We start from the raw sequence: 18,331 nt of genomic DNA, 5'->3' as shown, positions 1-18,331 counted from the left end.
ATTGTCTATGCCTTGTCGCAGATACTAGGATATCCTTCAGAAAGTTCAGAGAGAGAGAGAGAGAGATGGTTCGTCATGGCAGGATTCAGCAACGCAGATTCACACAGCTCGTCATTTGGAAGGATTCGGCCGGCTTTGACGTTCTTCCCTTCACCAGTACTGTGCAAAGACAGAAGCAAATTTGTGTTTTGGGACGAGTACCATCCATCATATAGCGCAAACGAGTTTATTGCCAAGGAGATCATCAAGAAATTCGGTTTCTCGCGCATTGATGAAACAAACGGCCCTTTCCCTGCACCTGCCATTGTTTCATCAAGAGATAGGGCAAACGAGCTTATTGCCAAGGAGCTCATCAAGAAATTCAGTTTCTGTGAACTTGAATATATACGTTTCTAAACTTTCGTGATTTTGCCTACGAAGTTACACATATTTAGCATTGATCCGCCATGAACTTTCGACTCACATATAATATTCAACCATAAAACATAATTTATACATACTTTGTTAGATCTGCACACCTCCTCATGGGTACATACATATATATGTTGGCACTTAACAAAATTATACCTAGTGCCATCTACACTTGGAGTCCTACGCCATTTACAAAATCAGAACGGAAACTTACAGAGGCACTAACCCTAGCTTTACGGAGCTGTAAACACTAGCCTCTTCCCAAGTTCCCGCGTACAACCCAGCTTCTTTTGCAATCTTTGCATAAACGTACTGGTTTACTGAGATTGTTACGACTGAACTTGTCAAATATTGTGTTTCTGCTATCACAACGAGGGCAGGGGAGTATCTTCTTCTGTGCCTTCTCTCTAGCTCGGACTATTTCATCATCAGAAGGCTGCAAAGCTGCAGGAATTTACCAAACGTCAAAAAGAAAGCGGGTGCAGTAGTACAGAAACTTCAAAATCTCAAACACGCGAGATGTCAAGTCAATTACCAGGTCTGGACGAGGAAGCTTCCTCTTTGCCATCCTTCTTCTGAAGTTCTTGCTTCTTCTCAGCTGGCCTCTTCCTCTTTGCATCCCGCTTCTGAATTTCCAGCTTCTTATCCTTCACATCCTGTGTGAATGAACAGATGCACATGTCAAACAACGTCCAGTTTAATAATCTTACCATACGCAAACATACAGAAACCGGTTAATCCATGTTAAATCATCACTGTGTTGCGACTTCATGAGTTGGAACTTACCCTGTCATCCTCCTTACCAAGTGCCTTGTTCGCCTCTCTGATTTTTTCCAACTCCACAAGGTTTTCCACACATTTACTTGCAAAAGTGAATTAGGAAACCCAAAAGGTAAAAGTAACAAACGAAAACAAATGAACGAACAATCAAACAGATCACGAAGTGAAAGGATACGTCCTGTCTTCCAAAAGTTTAAGCAAGATCTCGGTGTTCTGTACACACATTCAGAATATAATAACATCAAACAGAAATCAAACCAAATAAATCATCAAAATCCAATTAGAACAGCCAAATCAGATTGATAAAGCGACAACCTTTGCATTTTTGGTTTCAGAAACAAGTTGGATGAGCTTCATGTTTTCCTGACAAGATATACATTCAGATCAAACAAGTCACACCAACATACTTCTTAAGGCCAAATCAGAGATTAAATTACGAGGCAAGATTGTACCTCATGGAAACTTTGAACCGAGACTGTAGCGAAGCCATCAGTTTGATCCCCAATCTTACACTTTTCCTTCTCATCTGCTATCCACACTAAAAATCTCAGTCCTTTTTCGGCAAAGCATAATCTTACAAAAAGTTCAGGGCCGTTCGGGATTTGTGTCTTGAAGAACTGAAAGTGCTTTCTGTCAACTAAAAAACGCTTCTAACTAACTACGTCATCTTACAAAAAGCTGAAAAATTGTAAAGGCCAGTTTTTTAGGATTTCTTCCTGGTAGAGCTAAAAGTACTTTCTATAGACCAAAAGCGCTACTGACTGTATTTGGAAGAAAAACTTAAAAACGGTTACTCAAACTCCTACAAAATTTTTGCATGAAAAGATGAGAGAAAACATTTTCCAGCTGAAATTCGGAAAAGGTGCAAAGAAATCATAGTTGTAGCAACGAATGAGTTTCATATGTGAACCCTAAACCATGAAAGTTGAAACAGAAAGAAAAGGAGAAATGGGAGAAATTGACCTTGACCACTTTCACCTTGTAAGCCGAGTAAATCAACTTGGTCGCCAATTTCTTCCCCACGACTAGTTGTCTCTCTCTTTGTCCCTCCCGGTAACCGCATACGAACCATCTCTCTCTCTAGCTGGTTCTTACTGGTCTGAGTTTTTAGAAATTAGAAAACGAGGGGAGAAAAAGTTCGCGACTTGAAGCAAAATTGTTAGTTGGTATTTTGTTTCTTTGGTCAGAGTGTTTTTTTTTTATTTTTTTTTATTTTTCTGTTATAATAATAGTATTCGTGCCGAGAATTTTCTTAGTTTAAGTGTGATTGTGTAAATTAATGAAGGATTTCTTCTCTCTCTTGTTACTATAAATAAAGACACTACATAGGAGAGAATAACACACACATTTCTCTATATAATTCTACAAACATATATCTCTCTCAATCTCTCCTTGTCGCAAGCCCCCTTTTCCCTTGTCAGATAAAATAGGCTACAACAATTCGTTCTTATTTACTCATTTAATGTATTTTTTTACGAAAGCTATAACAACATTATCGAAAAAAGATAATTGCTCCCCCATTCTCCGGTGGGCAGTGTTACAAGTTTAGGAACTAATATTCACAAATAGGTAATGTTAAGGAGACTAAATTTTGTAAACTAGCAATATGTTTGGATGAGGGAAATAAACTTAAAATTTGGATAAAAGTCAGAATTTATAAATTGACTGCACCAATTCCCTTATTTGGATTCATAAACATAAAAAAAATTAAATTTTCCCCTGAAATTTTTTTTTTAATTTGGGGCCTTCAACTCCCAAGTTTAAATTTCATGTAAATAGATGTCATTTCCTAATTTCTATTATTGAGAGTTTAAAAATAAGAAATTTCATATTTAATTCCATTGTGGTTTTAGGTTAACCAAACAAGAAAATTCACAATTTCTAGAAAATAAAATCCCGTCATTTTAAAATTCCTTAGTAATCTTAAATTTTTTTCATCCAAACATTGTGTAAATGATGTGGTTGTTGATAATTTAATTATAACTTAAGTGTTGATTAACGTGCTTATTTTTTATTAATAATACATCATTTGATTTGCAAATTTGATTTAAAAATTTGGTGTACCTAGCATTAATGCTTCGACTTTGGGTTTTCTTTAGTTCACACAAAAAAAAATATTTCAATTTTTAATTCAACTCTGTGCAAGAGATGTTGTGCATAAATCAAATCAAAGTTGAAAGAAACTTAGTAGAAGTCGCGCTTTCTCAATATTTCCTCTATTCAAAAGACAAGACGTGTTGCACAGAAAATTTCTCTCTAATAGATTGGCCATAGAATTTCTCAACGCTTTTCGGTTTGACTCCCCTTCTTTAATGGATAAATCATTTTTCCTTGGAAAGCAATACTTTCATTAAGAGTTTTACTTTTGGTAATATTTTAAATTTAAACCAATCATATGGTTCATATATTTTAGTTTTCCCGCGAAATATTACCTGATTGCTCTGAAATTACACCTCGTTCACAATCATAATAAAATTGTCAACCATAACATATCATTCAAATCTCCTCCGCAATCAAAAGCTGTCCTCACTAGTAAGATCTGCAGCACCTTATCATGCCATCTATTCCTGGAGTCCTACTCCTTTTACAAAAACAGTATGGGGAACTTCAGAGAGGCACTAACCCTAGCTTAAGAGAGTTGTTAACGCCACCCCTTAACTCTCTGCACATACGTTTTTCTTTACGTAGATTGGAATATTTGAACTGTTCAAATCTTGTGTTCAAGCTTTCGCAGCGAGGGCAGGGAAGTATCTTCTTGCATGCCTCCGCTTTAGCTCGGGCTAATTCATCAGCACTAGGCTGCAAAGCTGCACGCATTTACCAAATGTCAAAGTAAATGTTCGTACAGAAGGAGATGCAAAAATCTCAGACGCGTGATGTGTCAAGTTAATTACCTGGTTTAGAGATGCAGGCTTCCACTCTCATATCCTTCTTTTGAATTTCCGGCTTCTTCTCACCAACGCTCCGCTCCACATCCTGTCAATGAACAGATGTACAATTCTAATCATGCGTACAGAATGGTTAATTCATGCTAAATGACACCATTTAAACGTAGGAAGCGAAGGACTTCATCGGTTGAACTTACTTACCCTGTCCCTAACGAGCACCTTGTTCCCCTCTTTGATTCTTTCCAACTCTACAAGGTTTCCCACACATTTACTTGCAAAAGTGAATTGAGAAAAATCCCGAAAATGCCGAAGTGATGGATGAACAAAAACATAAATGATCAAATATATCACAAAGGATACGTGCCGTCTTCCAAAAGTTTGAGCAGGTTCTCAGTATTCTGTGAACACATTCAGAACATATCAAGGTAAATTAGACGAAATGAATCATCAAAAACCAATTAGATTAGCCAATTCAGATTGATAAAGTTACAACCTGTACATCCTTGACTTCAGAAACAAGTTGGATGAGCTTCATGTTTTCCTGACAACATATAAATGCAGATCAAACAAATCACGCCAACTTGTTTATAGCAAATCAGAGATTAATCACGCCAATTTGTTTATAGCAAACAAGTCAAACAAAGTCACCCCAATCTTATGCCTGTTCTTGCCATCTGCTATCCACACTAAAAATCTCAGTCACTTGTTGGCAAAGCATAATCTTGCAAAAAAGCCCAAAATTTCTTAGGGCCCATTTGGGATTTGCTTCTGTTTAGACAACCAAAAGTGCTTCTGATTACCTTAATGCATTTGGAACAAAAACATTATAGTTCTTATAGGTTGTAGAAGTGCTTCCACTTGGAGTATTTTTATAAAAATTTCTACTTGTTTATAATACTACAAGCATTTCTAGCATAAGTGCTTCCTACAGAAGCATTCCCAAACAAAACCTACGTCACTTTACCTCAAATTTCTACACAAGGAAAAAAAAGAAAAACAACAAAAAGCATTTTCCAGCAGAAATTCGGAGAAAAAATTGCAAAGACACCATAGTCGTAGCAATGTATGACTAACATATTGGAACCTTAAACACGCACCGAGAAATGCAGGCGAGAGAAAGAAATATCAAGGAAAGCAGAAATGGGATAAACTGACCTCGAGCATTGTCATCTTAGTGTTTTTTTTTTTTGTGTGAAGGAAATCCTTGATCTGTTGGCCATGCTGCAGAAATCAAAGAAGGAACCCCTTGCTGGGCTTGAAGACGGTGGAGAGGGAGAGATGAATTTTTTTTTTTTTAATTTTTAATTTTCACGTGGATCTCTTGATGACACGTGGTGCTTAGTCATTGTCCACGTGGAATTGACTAATGCTTCTTGTGATTAATATGTGTAACTTCTTAGGATGGACGACACGTCTCAAGGGTTATATAGTTTTTCAAAAGGTTTTCACAAAACTTAATAAGTCTTACATGTTCACATTTGATATGGATGCCACGGACGGGTTACATGTTAGATATGCGTTCTATATTGGAGGTTCCAAGTAGGATATATATTAGGAAAACCTAACATTCAATTATGCATGTGTAAGTCATAAGTAATTGTAAGAACTACGTATGATTGTTAAGGTGATAGCGGAACCCTAGTGCTTAAATAGATTTTCAAAACTATTTTCTTTTGTTTTCTTTACTTTCCCAATTTATTTAATTGTTTTTAATTAAATTCGTTTTTAATATTTTAGGCAATTAAATCAACCTCTTCCAAACTTTGTTTTCAAATAATTATTTAAGATTTGGTTTTAACATAAATTATTCATTCAATTCCTATGGAAAACAACCTTACTTGAGCTGCTATACTACGATAATCTTATACTCTTGCAGGTATTTTTAAGTATTTTTATTCCTACTTTTACATGTGGTAAAAATTCTATCATTGTGTTTTCTCTATTCGGCCTTTTTTTTCTTTTATGGATGGACCTTTGATTTTTCTTTTGGGAAAGCCTTTTGCTTAAAGAATTTTACTTTGATATCAGCTATTTAGAAGTTTAAGATATATCCTTTTTATTGTGACTGTGACAGCATTTCAAGTTAATTAAATACTTTTTATGTGTTTTAATTTTCTTTCGTGAGAATACAATATTTCTCAACACTAGGAGAATGAAAAGCTTTCTAACAACTTCTTCTTAGTGATGATTAAGATTTAAGAAGTTTTTCATATACAAACTAGAATTATATTTGCGAATTCAAAAAGTGTTTCTAATCTTGGAATTTTGCCCTAAAAATTTCACCCTCTGCAGTATATATAGCCTATGGAGCATCAAATGGCCGTGAAAATTTCAACTCAGATATAATCTTGTCTCTTATAACACGAGGTGTCCAGACTCCAAATTATCAAAATTTTCACAAGATTTCTCGCTAAGATGTGAAATAATCTGCTTAATTTTACGAGTTAACGAAAATCAAAACTTTAAACACATAGTTAACGAGATTATCAACAGCATCAAAAGCTCATACATTCATTCTGCTTGATCAAGTTAATACTCTTCATAATCATTGTACATATATATTTGCATTAATCCATGATTTCATTTCACCTAATGCGTCTAGTTCCTACATTCCTACTCCGTCTAAACCCTAACATTAATAAACTTAAATGACTGATATAGAAACAAAAATCTCTTTTCCAATAGTTCCATACATAACAGTACATTGTAAACCTTAAAACCCATAGTTCCAGCAGAATACTAGCAACCAGTGCATCTTCCAGACTACGGCTTCGGGGTGTGGCGGTTGTTGGCGCCTGATCCCGGGTAGTCATTTAGCTCCACATCCATCCTTTCACTGATAGCTCTCTCATTATAAATCTTCTCTGTGGTTACCTGTTTTGAAAGATGAAAATTAAGAGATGGAAGGCTAGTAACTCAACACATCTTTTCCCGGAAGCGCTTCTCGTGAATTATACTTGTACTATGAATACATGTCTATTAAGATCCCTAGAGGATCCTCGCGAGTCGCAAAGAACTATAATATCGAAAATATATGGAGTAATACCAGTTTGATACTTCCTGCAATTTGATGAAGTTGAGGTCCATGCTTTAGGCTTCCAATTCCTGCATGTTGTAAAAAGCAAATGAGAACAAGAAGGAGAAGAATAAGAAGAAGATGCAGAAGCAGAAAGCTGTTACAGGTTTTACTTGTAGCTGGGATGGCATTCAAGAAGATGAGTTGAGAAAACCCTAGCAAGATCACAAGCACATGAAGGAGACTGCTTGCCATTTTCTCTATGAAGTTGAATGTTAATTGTCTTAAAGCTATCACTACTCAATTTATACAACTCAAAAAAGCTGCTTTTCTAGACCTTTGTTTGAGTTGTTGGGATTTGGGAAAAAGTCAAAAAGGCGAAAGAGAAGAGGAGTGTAAATTGGTGGAAATTTACCCAAAAATGCAGTTAGGTTGTTGGGAAATTGTTAAGTGGGGCAATTGATTTTTAAGTGAATGTGGTAGTGGAGGTATCACAAAGGATGATATCGTGGCAAAATTTGAGCTCAGGGGTCTCATGCACTAAATTGTAGGTTAAGGTTTAGTGGGAGTCATCATCATTGGACACAGCTGCACAAGGATATTCAATGAAATGGAAGAAGAAATCACTAAAAAAGCAAAGCAATATGGAGTTAGATTTTTTGGGATTCCATTTTAGTGGCATGTCAACTAAGGGGTAGGGAAAACAAACAACAACCACCAAATGCGATAGCATGTAGTATTGCAGTACAAGTACGACTTGTTTGAAAATAAAAATAAAAAGTTGAAGAAGACGATGACATGTTTACTTGGAACATACTTGTATTGAAATTTTCGATTTTTGATGTTTGCTGACGCATGAGTATTAAAGTTAGTATGATTCATGATTTCACATGGGTTTGCTCTTGATTGATGCTTTCACATGCATTTGCTAATACCGTGACACCCGCGGACTAAAAAATTATGTGACTCATACGTTATAATTCGTAACTCAAAATCTAAAAAACAAAAATTAAATTAATGAAGGAAGCAGTTAATCTCATTTACATTCCTTATCTTCTTTATTTATGACTTTTTCAGTTCATGACCTCCTTGTTGAGAGTGAATTCCACATAAGGGAGAGAGGGACATTGTGTACTTATAATAGTTGGGTTACTCCGTGTATTGTCAAATGATTTTATGGTGGAAGCTCAACCTTCTCTATGGTATCAGAGAGCAGGTTGTTCGTGTGTGAAACCCAACGGCCACACGTGCTCCACGCCACCCAACTTGTGTTGTTCATGTGTTAGACTTTAAAATTCATCACACATGAGGGAGCACGTTGAGAGTGAATCTCACATCAAAAAGAAGAATGACGTTTTATGTAGTTGAATTACTCCAAATATTATCAATTGGTTACATGATGAAAACTCAACTTTGTTTTCTCTTCTTATTATGATTTATTCTTCTTTCCAAGAATAAGACACACAATGATCTGGTTGGATGATAAGTGCAGAACACAATTAGAGTTGGCAACACAATCAGTTTAACCATTCAACTTTGTTCCGACTTCAGTGGACATATTGGGATCAAGTTATCATGCTTTTAGTTTAAATTGTTTGACTTTATGAATCACCAATCAAACTTTACAATGTGTTTGGTGGGTCACTGCCCTTACATGGTGGCATGGTTACAGAGTGATTAGGTTGTAATTAAAGTAGTTATTGACAATGAAACAAACATGGCTGATGTATTAGCCAATTCCAAAAGGTAATTAACAAAATTAATTAACTAATTACAAAGTAAAGCTAAAAGCCTAAATATCCGAAATGGGGCTGAGAAAGTAGAAAAGATATATAAAGCAAGAAAAGTTTAAGGATCCATCCAGAATAATCATACCATGCTTTCTGCTGCTTTTGCATGCTTCAAAATTTATCATGCTACATTTTACTCAAACTTAGTCAACCCTTTCAGATGGGATGCTGTCCGTTGATGATGCTTGTTTGATCTCACCCAATTTAGTCGGTCCTTTCATGCCCATGGGAGCAATATGTCACACACTTCACATTGAGTTTATGTGCTTAACAACTTACATGAAACGTTCACATAATCTTCTTTTTTTATCATTAGGGTGGATCTTTCTTCTGGTTTAGCATGTTACATGATGAAAGGGTTAATCTGATTTAATCATTGAGGTAAATGTTACACAAACTCATGATATCTAAGATTTCTTATAGAGGATGATTGATGTCTAGCGAATAATCATTTTACATCGAGAGAGGTCATATGGGGTCGTGCTATACACGTCTTTTAAATGACTTAAAAGTCATTTGTTAAATTGATAGGAATTTTCACAATTAGTTGTTAAATACCTCAATGACTTTAAGATTTTTCTGGATCATATGAACTCGTGATAGGTAAGTTTTTCTTCCGAAGATGGGCAATGATTGACGAGACTTTCATTTTAATTTCGGGCCATAAGTCAATGTTTTTTGGGGCCACCGTGGCAAGGACTTTTGGGTTTTGGGACACCTTACACTATTTGGAATCCCAAATAAACCTCACTCTGTGCCCACTGGCAAAGCTTTCACTGGGCTCGGGACGTCACTTAATCCCTATAAAACATGGGCCATATTACAATCACTTTCAACCTCAATTGAACATGTTGTTCTGATGACAGACACCAGGTTCAAATAAATGCGAGATTTTTCATTGTTTTCGTATACTTGACGGAGCATCTCATGTTATTATATAATTAGAGAATTTTTTTTTAAGTGTTCCTGCAATTCTATAATAATAATGGTGTTTTGTCCCGTATTCCAAACACACTGAAAAATCTCTTCAAATAAAGCACCTGTCAACAGCCAAAAAGCTATATATATATATATGTGTATATATATATATATATATATATATTTGAAACATAAAATAAAATAAAAAATAAAAAACTAATGAAAATGACTTGAAAATTTTGAGTTTTAACGATAAAGACAAAATAAAAAATAAAATGAATAGTACCATGATTGATTTTTTTAGTGTAAAAATATGATTTTTCGTTAAAGTGAACAGTATCGAAAACTTTTCGTTAAAGTTTCCTAAAAAAAATGAAAAGAAAGAAGGGGACTAAGAGATTGGAGAAATTTCTTCAAACCTTCCATCCTAATCTCATCTTAATCCTGTCCAAATCAAATGTTTGGTATGTGCCTCCGAATTGAAAAACATGTTAGCCGAAGTACTAACCGCCCACTGGCTAATCCGACATTAAACAAATCAACTTTAACTACCTAATTACACTTGTTTTATTTTGATTAAAAAGAAAAAGTTGACTTGTTTAATCAATAGATGAAGCATGTGATTAAGGTAATCAAAACCATTTGACCTTTAACACCGAAAGACCAAACTTTAGAGAATTTTAAAGGATTTAACAAAAAATATTTCTTTGAAGGTGTCTTTGTTTAACCCATTTGACACTTTTACGTAATTTTAAAAATTTCACTCTGACCACTAAAGCTTTGGGTTACTATCACTATCCATTAGAATTGTGACTCGCAGAGTCAACTTTTGCTTCCTTATCTTCGAGGTTCATTATCTCCTTCTTATCCTCTTAACAAGACAAAATATAAACAAAACGATAAATAATAATAATAATAAATAATAATAAATAAAAATAAATAAAAAATAAAAAGGGGAGGCCTTCTCATTTCTGCGTAAAGCCATTTGTGCACACCTTATCGTTCTCCCACTCTTTCAACCAACTTTCTAGATTTTATTTTAAAATATTAATATCTTAACTTTATTTATTTTATGAGGTCCAAATTTTATTTTCAAACACTTATATCAATAATATTTTAAATAAAATAGTTTGCGAGATCGAATTTGCTAACTTAAAAAAGTAACAACTGATATTATAAACTTACAAGATCAATTATTAATTCTTTAATTTGCTAACTAAGTTGTTATCTCCATTAAAAATTTATTTTTACTACGCAACATAACAAAACTAACATCGTCAAATGTTGCTTTCTTTAGATATACTCTTATCTTTTAACTTTCTTCTATCCCCCAGGAGGATCTTCGTCGGATCCTTTTTGTGAGGATCCACGCAGGATCCTCTTTGTGAGGATCCTGGGGGTCTTCTAATCACATCCGTTCATCGTACATAGTGCGGTAAAAAATCATTGTAATTTTTTTATTTAAAATTGAATATAAACAGTACCTGATAAAAACTGACCGCACAATATACAATAAACAGATATTGTAACATCCCACATCGCCCAGGGGAGTTTAAATGTATATTCTCATCCCTACCTAGCACGAGGCCTTTTGGGAGCTCACTGGCTTCGGGTTCCACGGGAACTCCGAAGTTAAGCGAGAAGGGGGTTAGAGCAATCCCATGATGGGTGACCCACTGGGAAGTTGCTCGTGAGTTCCCAAAAACAAAACCGTGAGGGAATGGTAAGCCCAAAGCGGACAATATCGTGCTACGGTGGTCGAGCGGGCCCGGGAAGTGATATGCCTCAGACCGGGATGTGACAAATGGTATCAAAGCCAATCCTTGGCCGGAAGTGTGCCGACGAGAACGTCGGGGCCCTAAGGGGGGTGGATTGTAACATCCCACATCGCCCAGGGGAGTTTAAATGTATATTCTCATCCCTACCTAGCACGAGGCCTTTTGGGAGCTCACTAGCTTCGGGTTCCACGGGAACTCCGAAGTTAAGCGAGAAAGGGGTTAGAGCAATCCCATGATGGGTGACCCACTGGGAAGTTGCTTGTGAGTTCCCAAAAACAAAACTGTGAGGGAATGGTAAGCCCAAAGCGGACAATATCGTGCTACGGTGGTAGAGCGGGCCTGAGAAGTGATCCGCCCCGAACCAGGATGTGACAGATATGATTAGAGGATTCTTAGAATCCTCACAAAAAGGATCTGGCCAGGATCCTTTCTCTTTTATCCCTACGTTAAGATTGTACTAAATCATATTTTTTTTACTTTTATGTTGCTTAATTTTTTGAAATATTAAAAAAATTAAAATGTCTACTGATTGGATTTCGTGTCAAGAAATTTTTAATTGTGACGAGAACACAGATGGTACACCATGTATTTTTATGTAAGTGATGAAAAATTTTAATTTTTAAGTTATTAACCTTTTAACAAACATATCTTACCATTTATATGGAGACACGTGATGTAGTATCTTGTGCAACGGTTACATTGAAAAATCTTTCTTTGGTGTCATCCTTTGAGAGCTCTGCTTACGTACAAGTTGGTCGATGGTATACGCGTGTCATGCGCTAGGACACGTGTTGGTCATTTACGGGAGATTGTGTAGATATTCTGCAGGCTTTCAACTTTGAGCTTTTTGGGGTGGGACCCATTGAAAAGTTTCTGCAGCTGATGTGGCGACAAACCTTGTTCTAATCTGAGATTAAATATTAAGTTAGCAAGATAAATGAAATAGAAAATATATTCAGTTAGGTTAGAGTCTTCATACACAAATAATTAAAGAGATTAAATTACATAATTGCTTAGAGTATTCATATTTAGTTTACTTTTCACAGACTCCTTATAATTTATGTAATTTAATCTTCTTTAATTTGTTCAATTCGACGACCAAAATTTAAGGGTGTTTGTAATCCTGTGTTTTTTTTTTTATGGAAAGGTACAATTTTAGTAAGATGCCAATAAAATACATACAAGAGGATATGACATAAAAATGAAGTGAATCTCTGAAGAATAAAAAACTTTGTCAGGACTTTCAAACCGAAAACATGAAAAAAGAGGCCATCATTGTAGAATAAAATAGAACATTGTAGTCACTGAATAGAACTATTCTCAATCAAGATGTTTGCTACATGTCCGATGGTTCTTCAAACTAAGCCACCTCATGTTACTCTCCAGTTCCTACTCTTTCAAGCCCATGTGATGCTTGATTTGCTTATTGTCTAACATGACTTAAGCCTGAATCGAGAGAAAGCTTGAAGAAATAAGTGACTATCATTAATTATTAGCCCCAAATAGAGGTGTCATCACCTTCTTGTTGGATAGCAGCTATTGCAAGGATAGAATCTCCTTCAAATTCTACTTAAGCAACTCGCAACTCCGTTAAACAATTTCCTTACAAGAAAATAAGAAAAGTTGACCCAACCACTATGAAGGATTCCTCGAAGAGTTAAGGATTAGTAATCCTTTTCAGAAATTAAATGGATTCGGTCTTATACATACTCAAGGAAGGTAATAAAAAAAACCTATTTTTGCTCGCTTGGCCCTGTCCTTCTCTAGGGGTATTTTAGTGATAGGTGTTATAGGAATTGGACAATCCTATTTGGTCAAGTTGTAAAAACTTGTGAACAATAAAAAACTAAAAAATTATACTATGCTTCGATACATTGCATATACTAAATAAATGAAATGTTAATTACGCAACTAAAGTTCTGAAAATGAACTCAACGACTAAAAATATGAATGTCATCATACATCGGTGCATACTAAAAAATTCGTGACAATACGAGGAAGAAAAAAGATATATATATCTCTACCGGTAGCACCGAATTTTCCATGCACCCAAAGGAATGTTGACAAGGAAAATCTGGAGGCCACAAGAACTTGTGGCTGAGAATCAAACGCCACGTTGTGACGTGGCACCCACTTCCAGCTAGTTTAAACGGATCAAAATCGTAGACGACGTTTTACCACGCCCAATGCCACCACGACTCTCACCCAAAAGAAACGAAAAGGAAAACACCTCCAACACTCGCGCCTCTTTTCCCACTGTTTGGCCGCCGAGAAAATGCTGGAAACTAAGGACCCCGCGATCAAGCTCTTCGGGAAGAAGATTGCCCTCCCTGCCGACATCGACGACTTGGGTTTTGCTCGGCCTGTAGAGAAAGAAGTGGAGGTAGAGTCAGAGGAGGAGGACGAAGAAGAAGAGGATGCAGAGACAGAGCAGGTAACAGTTTGTAACTCAGAGAGAAAGTTCTTGTCTAAATTTTCGTTTGGATTCGACCCTTTTGTTAAAATGCTGAGAGCTTTGAAGGGTCGAGCTTGTTTTCTTGATTCATTTTCATTTTTCTATTTTTGTTTGATTTTTTGATCCTGTTTAATTAAGTTCATAAATTTTAGCAGATGAAAGAATCAGGGAAAGAAAGTGGAAATTCTGAGCCTTTTTTTTCCAGTTGAAAGTTGAAATCGAAAATTTGTTGCCTTTTGATTGTTTGATTCAATTTTGTTTATCAATGAAACGATTTTCAATCAATGGATTTCACTCCAGCTTTTGGAAAAGTATTAAATTTGATCAGTTTTATTACTTCTTTGTTTAATAATTTTGGTTAATTAAGTCCAATTTACATATAGCTAATTAGATTGTTTTAAAGTGTGACTGCAGATAAAAAACTGTGAAACTGTTTATGCTTCTTGATTTTCTCCTAATTAAGCAGCCAGATTTTCAGCTGTGAGATTTATTTATTCTTCATATGAAAGAAATCTGGAAGGTTTTCTGTTGATTTTCTGAGCTGTTGTTTACATTAATCTGGAAATATTACCCGATTCTAAATCGTATTTGTAAAATTTTCAGGATTCGCCATCACGAAAATCGACAGAGAGCATAGAACAAGATGATGGTTCTCCTCCTAAAACTGAAGACCCTGCAAATCTGGAAATATTACCAGATTCTAATGTGAACCCGAAGACACCATCAACAGATGAAGAAAGTGCGCAATCGAAAACTGCTCAGACAGAGAAAGAACCGAGTACTGAAAACTCGGAAGAGAAAACCCTGAAGAAGCCTGACAAGATACTTCCATGCCCCCGCTGCAATAGCATGGACACTAAATTTTGTTACTACAACAATTACAATGTCAATCAACCGCGGCATTTCTGCAAAGCCTGTCAAAGATACTGGACTGCAGGCGGTACCATGAGGAATGTGCCTGTGGGAGCTGGACGTCGCAAAAACAAGAACTCTGCCTCACATTATCGCCACTTCACCATTACCGAGGCTCTTCAAGCAGCTCGGATTGATGCTCCAAATGGAGCTCACCACCCTGCATTAAAAAGCAATGGTAGAGTCCTGAGCTTCGGAGTGGATGCACCTATTTGTGATCCTATGGCTTCTGTTCTAAATCTTGCAGATAAAAATGTTTCAAGTAGTACTCGAAATGGTTTACATAAAGGCGAAGAACAGGTATTTCGAGCTCCTTGCAAATCTAGGGAAAATGGTGATGATAGCTCCAGTGCATCTTCTGTAAATGTTTCAAAACCACACTTGCAGAATGTCAATGGCTTCTCTTCGCAAATTCCTTGTCTTCCCGGTGTTCTGTGGCCTTATCCATGGAATGCAGCAGTTCCCCCACCGGCTTTTTGTCCTCCAGGATTTCCTCTATCATTTTGCCCTGCACCTTATTGGAACTGTGGCGTGCCTGGCACTTGGAACGTTCCTTGGTTTGGTCCACAACCCCCTTCTCCAAACCAAAGGTCTCCCCACTCTAGTTCAAATTCTCCAACATTGGGGAAGCATTCGAGGGATGAGGACGTTGTAAGACCAGAGAATCTGGATAAACAAGAGCCATCAAGACAGAAAAATGGATGTGTTTTGGTTCCGAAAACATTACGGATTGATGATCCAAGTGAAGCTGCAAAGAGTTCAATATGGGCAACGCTCGGAATCAAGAACGATTCCATCAGTGGCAAAGGACTGTTCAAGGCCTTCCAACCAAAGAGTGATCAAAAGAAAATTGTCCCTGAGACCTCCCCCGCAATGCGAGCAAATCCAGCTGCATTGTCTAGATCCCTCAACTTTCATGAGAGCTCATGAAGTAGCTAGCTAGCCAAGTAGCCATGAGTTTTGGCAGATAACCCCATCCAGCTAGGCCATTTTAGTTGAGCTGGTCGAATCGGAGATGCAGAATTGGAGGGGCAGTCTCTACTCTCTAGGGTTCCTCAGTATGATAGGGGAACTAATGTAGGATAAAGCGCTTGTGGGAGATTGGTTCCCTCTAGGATAAAGCTCTAGTGGCAACTACTTTCGCCTTTTTGCGCTATGCACTGGTCCCTTCTGATGTACTTAGTTTTTCTGAGGTTGTGTTCATGTACGTATCCATAATCTCTATATATGTGAAATACTATGATAGAATTGGAGATCCAAAGATCTTTCTATTCTCTTTTCTTGGGGGCCAAGGAAAAGAGCGGATTTACAACTGAGGCACTACTATGATAATATTTCAAACTAATCAAAAAGTGTTGCGTTTGACTCTTGTTAGTAATGCTAGTTGATTAATTTGAGATACCGTCACAGTGACATTTCCGTTATAATTAAGCTGTCTATCCATTCATGCCTTGGTGGCTATTCTCGTGGGGCTAAAATGGGGATGGCGACAAACCAACAAAATTGTTCTTTTGAGTCCCTTTTTCTTTGTAGGATAAGCTTGAATTAAATTCCTAGCAAGGGCCAAATTGCTTTCCTTTTCACCACCAAAGGATCTGAACAACTTGCACAAAAGTTTGGTTGCAGACCGTCCGATATTATCTTGCTGTCCTTTTCCTCCTTTTTTTTCTTTGAGAGATTTTTCAGTGTGTCTGGAACACAAAATGATACACCATATGTTATTATACAATTGAATGAACACTTGGAGGAACAGGTGGTGTACTGTCCCATGTTCCGGACATACTGAAAAATTTCTCGTACTCTTCTCGTTCAGAAAACAATTATGTTCATTCCCTAAGAAATAATAAATCAACACAATTATTGAAGCCAAAAATTGCCTACCTACATAAGAAGGAAATTTTGAAACAATGGTATGGTATGGTATTCTACCAGAGTCTTGGATCATAGCTTCAGTTCTCAATTATGCGTTCATGGTCCTTTTTAGCAAAAATTGTGTTGTATAAATTGATGCTAAAGAAATCACATTTTTTAAACACATAACGGAATAATTTGATGCTATGATCAAAGACTCTGTTAACCTTAATACATGTGTTCAACCCTCGATTTGATTTTATAAATATATATGTTTGATTCTTTTTTCATTGATTTCTATAAATATATATATGTTCGACCCTTTATTCAACCCTAAACGACTACTCGTTAAAACAACTCATCTCAGACACATGCCTCTCACTAGCTAGTGACAGAAACTTGGGATATTTCCCCTTTGATAAGAAACTATGGATGTTAGGATTACTTGGTGAAATACATCTTACCTAATTTCTTTGCAAAGCAAATCGTTAGATGCATCAACATCAGAGATAGGTGTGTCTCTCAAAACAATTACCAATTAAAAAACGCACAGATATTTGGGTTCAACAAGCAAATGCAGGCCACATTTTTTGGTAAAGATGAGTTGTTATATGGGACCCCAATTCCACACATAATGCCATGAATATTTTGGCATTCTCTCTCTCTTGATTTGAGGAGCAATTTATACAGAACGAGTTTGATGTTACATAGCGTTTCGATTTGATTATGCAATGCTATGTGGAGAGGAATTTATGCATAATATTGTGTTATTGAATCAAACGCAATAATAACGATAAATCTGTTCTATATAAGTCATTATTTTGTCTCGCTTTCGCTTTTCTATTTATTTCTTCCTTTTTTTGCTCTTTTCCTTCATCTTACACGAAAGCAATTGTCCCTCTATTTTCATCCATATGCCTAATTTTAATGCTTGTCTGGGAGACAAAAGAAGATACAATGACAGAAGGTTTTTGAATATTTTCTGGATCACAACTCTTTAGCCATATGGTTTTTGATTTTTAATGTCGACTAAATATTGAACACAACCTTACATCTACGGCACATGAATATGGACAAAGGAACACAACACGACACGACACGGCAAGACATTAGGATACGAGAGGATACCACCATGATCATGCATTGCACTCTTACATGTTTAACTTTATTGAGGATACAAAATTCTAGTGGCAAACTTGGTAACGTTGCTAAATAATGGTGTTTCCAAATATGGGGAATTGAGCCTTCCTTCTAACTAAAACCCCAAAAAGGTATCTTTGTAGAGAAATGAAAAAGGAGGAGACAAGGTTTGTTAGTCATGTCATTTTATTGCTCCAACAGACTAACATGGTGCTCTTCCATTTTTCTTAAAAACCTCCCTCTCAAGGCTTGACAATATGAATATTTTACAAGGGAAAAAGCAAAAAGAAAGAAAAACTCTTATAAAAATCTTAATCCTTAGTTTAATCCCATCACTAATCCTCTCACCTCGAACGCTCATGCCACTTGTCCGTGCATGCAAGAAGTAATTC

The 18,331-nt window shown here is 36.3% G+C and overlaps 4 protein-coding genes across 5 annotated transcripts; 1 reads left to right on the top strand and 3 right to left on the bottom strand.

The window, feature by feature from the left end:
* Positions 1–436: 436 nt before the first annotated feature.
* LOC137711540 (uncharacterized) lies at positions 437–2,349 on the bottom strand. Of its 2 annotated transcripts, none has more exons than XM_068450789.2 (7): positions 2,170–2,349; positions 1,644–1,717; positions 1,507–1,554; positions 1,367–1,404; positions 1,198–1,273; positions 947–1,067; positions 437–855 (listed from the first exon to the last, which is right to left on the bottom strand). In XM_068450789.2, the coding sequence occupies exons 1-7, from the start codon at positions 2,261–2,263 to the stop codon at positions 662–664; spliced, it is 645 nt and encodes a 214-aa protein (XP_068306890.2). In that variant the 5' UTR covers positions 2,264–2,349; the 3' UTR covers positions 437–661. The 2 variants fall into 2 exon arrangements, with proteins under 2 accessions (XP_068306890.2, XP_068306889.2); XM_068450788.2 differs by having other exon boundaries at positions 2,155–2,346.
* A 1,449-nt stretch (positions 2,350–3,798) lies between these two features.
* Positions 3,799–5,249, bottom strand: LOC148696119 (uncharacterized). The gene is made up of 7 exons (XM_088696161.1): positions 5,235–5,249; positions 5,044–5,052; positions 4,573–4,620; positions 4,440–4,477; positions 4,281–4,350; positions 4,086–4,167; positions 3,799–3,998 (listed from the first exon to the last, which is right to left on the bottom strand). The coding sequence occupies exons 1-7, from the start codon at positions 5,247–5,249 to the stop codon at positions 3,799–3,801; spliced, it is 462 nt and encodes a 153-aa protein (XP_088552287.1).
* A 1,304-nt stretch (positions 5,250–6,553) lies between these two features.
* On the bottom strand, positions 6,554–7,495 carry LOC137709859 (uncharacterized). The gene is made up of 3 exons (XM_088696196.1): positions 7,269–7,495; positions 7,126–7,184; positions 6,554–6,953 (listed from the first exon to the last, which is right to left on the bottom strand). The coding sequence occupies exons 1-3, from the start codon at positions 7,348–7,350 to the stop codon at positions 6,843–6,845; spliced, it is 252 nt and encodes an 83-aa protein (XP_088552322.1). The 5' UTR covers positions 7,351–7,495; the 3' UTR covers positions 6,554–6,842.
* A 6,129-nt stretch (positions 7,496–13,624) lies between these two features.
* Positions 13,625–16,209, top strand: LOC137711182 (cyclic dof factor 1-like). Its single transcript, XM_068450392.2, has 2 exons — positions 13,625–14,015; positions 14,640–16,209. Exons 1-2 carry the CDS (start codon positions 13,857–13,859, stop codon positions 15,876–15,878), a joined length of 1,398 nt encoding a protein of 465 aa, XP_068306493.2. The 5' UTR covers positions 13,625–13,856; the 3' UTR covers positions 15,879–16,209.
* The last annotated feature ends 2,122 nt before the right edge of the window (positions 16,210–18,331 follow it).

This window comes from Pyrus communis, chromosome 6, assembly GCF_041283825.1.
Source record: "Pyrus communis isolate YQ-2024b chromosome 6, ASM4128382v1, whole genome shotgun sequence".
NCBI lineage: Eukaryota > Viridiplantae > Streptophyta > Magnoliopsida > Rosales > Rosaceae > Pyrus > Pyrus communis.
The sequence above is the reverse complement of the archived record's forward strand: the minus strand, read 5'-3'. Positions and strand labels throughout refer to the sequence as shown.

What these genes read in the sequence shown, in the direction of transcription:
- LOC137711540 (XM_068450788.2), bottom strand. Translation starts at nt 2,263, where the DNA reads ATGGTTCGTATGCGGTTACCGGGAGGGACAAAGAGAGAGACAACTAGT. An exon ending in ACAAGGTGAAAGTGGTCAAG is followed by an intron (nt 1,718 to 2,154) that starts GTCAATTTCTCC and finishes TGTGGATAGCAG; the next exon opens with ATGAGAAGGAAAAGTGTAAG. An exon ending in TTGGTAAGGAGGATGACAGG is followed by an intron (nt 1,068 to 1,197) that starts GTAAGTTCCAAC and finishes TCATTCACACAG; the next exon opens with GATGTGAAGGATAAGAAGCT.
- LOC137709859 (XM_088696196.1), bottom strand. Translation starts at nt 7,350, where the DNA reads ATGGCAAGCAGTCTCCTTCATGTGCTTGTGATCTTGCTAGGGTTTTCT. An exon ending in GAATGCCATCCCAGCTACAA is followed by an intron (nt 7,185 to 7,268) that starts GTAAAACCTGTA and finishes TACAACATGCAG; the next exon opens with GAATTGGAAGCCTAAAGCAT. An exon ending in TTGCAGGAAGTATCAAACTG is followed by an intron (nt 6,954 to 7,125) that starts GTATTACTCCAT and finishes CTTTCAAAACAG; the next exon opens with GTAACCACAGAGAAGATTTA.
- LOC137711182 (XM_068450392.2), top strand. Translation starts at nt 13,857, where the DNA reads ATGCTGGAAACTAAGGACCCCGCGATCAAGCTCTTCGGGAAGAAGATT. An exon ending in AGGATGCAGAGACAGAGCAG is followed by an intron (nt 14,016 to 14,639) that starts GTAACAGTTTGT and finishes TAAAATTTTCAG; the next exon opens with GATTCGCCATCACGAAAATC.
- LOC148696119 (XM_088696161.1), bottom strand. An exon ending in AAACTTTTGGAAGACGGCAC is followed by an intron (nt 4,351 to 4,439) that starts GTATCCTTTGTG and finishes CACTTTTGCAAG; the next exon opens with TAAATGTGTGGGAAACCTTG. An exon ending in AGCCTGCATCTCTAAACCAG is followed by an intron (nt 3,999 to 4,085) that starts GTAATTAACTTG and finishes AAATGCGTGCAG; the next exon opens with CTTTGCAGCCTAGTGCTGAT.